Source organism: Prunus dulcis, chromosome 3 (assembly GCF_902201215.1).
Source record: "Prunus dulcis chromosome 3, ALMONDv2, whole genome shotgun sequence".
Classification (NCBI taxonomy): Eukaryota; Viridiplantae; Streptophyta; class Magnoliopsida; order Rosales; family Rosaceae; genus Prunus; species Prunus dulcis.
The window spans coordinates 6,971,771-6,973,853 of record NC_047652.1 but is presented as its reverse complement, the minus strand read 5'-3'; the positions used below and the strand labels follow the sequence as shown (position 1 = coordinate 6,973,853).

General features: G+C 37.5%; 1 protein-coding gene across 1 annotated transcript; it reads left to right on the top strand.

The window, feature by feature from the left end:
• Positions 1-219: 219 nt before the first annotated feature.
• Positions 220-1,307, top strand: LOC117622828 (ethylene-responsive transcription factor ERF003-like). Its single transcript, XM_034353606.1, has 2 exons — positions 220-394; positions 578-1,307. The coding sequence occupies exons 1-2, from the start codon at positions 312-314 to the stop codon at positions 1,131-1,133; spliced, it is 639 nt and encodes a 212-aa protein (XP_034209497.1). The 5' UTR covers positions 220-311; the 3' UTR covers positions 1,134-1,307.
• The last annotated feature ends 776 nt before the right edge of the window (positions 1,308-2,083 follow it).

The following is a 2,083-nucleotide window of genomic DNA, read 5'->3' as shown; positions in this document are numbered from 1 at the left end:
GTATCATTAATAAGTAAGATTGAACCATTTTTGTTTGGTAGAAATATAAATAACCATGTAATAATAAAGCTAAACAAAACCAGAAAAGAATATAAATGGAAGGACTAAAAGCCCTCAAGAGGGTCCCACTACTAAGTAGATGCCCCAAAGGCCGCAAAATGAACGCTTATATAAATCCCCTTTCCCTTCCCACTAGTCACCTCCTCTTGTGTTCTCACTCACTCACTCACTCACTCACTCACACAAAGCAACCCGCATTGGGCCCTTGAAACTTTCGAAACGTTTCTCTTTCCACCACCACAACCACCACCATGGCTAGATCCCACCAGCGGTATCGCGGCGTCCGACAGAGACATTGGGGTTCTTGGGTCTCCGAAATTCGCCACCCTTTACTGTAATTCCCATATCTTAACCGTTTCTATTTCACTCCGACAAAACGTTTCTATCAAATCAGTTTCTCACCAAACCAAGCTGTTTGTTTTTTAGTTCACGCAATTTCATTTTTGAAGTTTTGATGCTTGTGTTACTTTGATTAGTTCTGAACTAGAAACGCGTTTCTTTTTGTTCTTTTTTTCAGGAAGACTAGAATTTGGCTAGGCACATTCGAAACGGCGGAGGACGCAGCAAGAGCATACGATGAAGCAGCGAGGCTCATGTGCGGCACAAAGGCACGTACCAATTTCTCATACAATCCCAATGAGACCATGTCACATTCATCCAAGCTTCTCTCGGCAGCTTTGATTGCAAAGCTCCACAAATGCAACATGGCTTCTCTGCAAATGGCCAAAACTACTAATAACAAGCCAGTTCCAAAGGAGGAGCCACAGCAACAAGTACACTACATGCCAGCAGCCCCTTCTGCCACCTGCATTATCGAAACCGGCGACGTTTCGGGTTTCGATTGGCCCGAGAAGATCAGAGAGTACAGTGGAGTGCAGCAATGGGTTGAACAGGGGAGCTGGGTTGGTGATGGTGATCAGGTACTCGAGAGTCCACATGATCATCAGCAGCATCATCAGCATCAGCATCAGCAGGAGTTTATTGAGAGACTTGAGGATGATCATATAGAGCAGATGATTGAGGAGCTGCTTGATTATGGTCACATTGAGATTTGTCCTGGTGTTTCAACATAGGCAAGACAAACTCATCAAGTCATCAGCATCTTCTAAAACTTTTTTGTATTAGCTATATAGCTATTAGCCGTATGTCTAATAAAATTTAGTTAGATGAGTTTCAATGGTTAACTAGTATCCATTTGCAAACTTATATGAGAAAGAAAGAAAGAATCAAAAAATATATATGCAGCTACATATAGCACACAAATCTTATGAGAAATAGAACTTATAGTGGTTTTTTTAGTCTTTTGGGGTAATGTATGGAAACACATATTAAAAACAGAGATTGATCTCATTTTTCACTATTTTGGTCAATTTCGAAACAGAACTGTTATTGGAACTTCAAAAAAAGTCATCATGCACTCGTCTGTTATAAAATTATAAGGAGAAAATTGCACTCCTAGAAATAATGCATGATGATTTTTTTTGGAGCATCAATAATAGTTTACTTTTAAAAAAACCAAAATTGCACAAATTAAAGACTATTGAATTAAAAAAAGGTGCACACACCAAAGTAGAAAACCAGCTTGAGTGTGTATGGAACCTATAATTTTCTGAGGGTGAAAATTACATTCAAAACTTGAATGCGTCGTATGGAATTTCTTGATAAGGACAATACACACGAAAAGACAAAGAAGTGAGGAAAAAAATTAAAAAAAGAAAAAGAAAAAAGAGTCGACAAATTGAGAGTGAAAGCATATATGTTATAGAATTTTTGGTGTTCATTGTCGAATGGATGAAGACATTTTCAAAAAAAAATTTGTCCTGTACCCACTCATCATATTATAAACTTCAACATGAATCACAAAATAATAGATTTTCAAACAAGAATCCCAAATTCAATAGATTAGTCCAGAACACAAATTGAGAGAGAGAGTTTGAGTGAAATATCATGATTGAGCCACAATTGCCTGATGATAATATGAAATATTTGTCACAAAACTATTCTCCAAAAAGAGAAAATAATA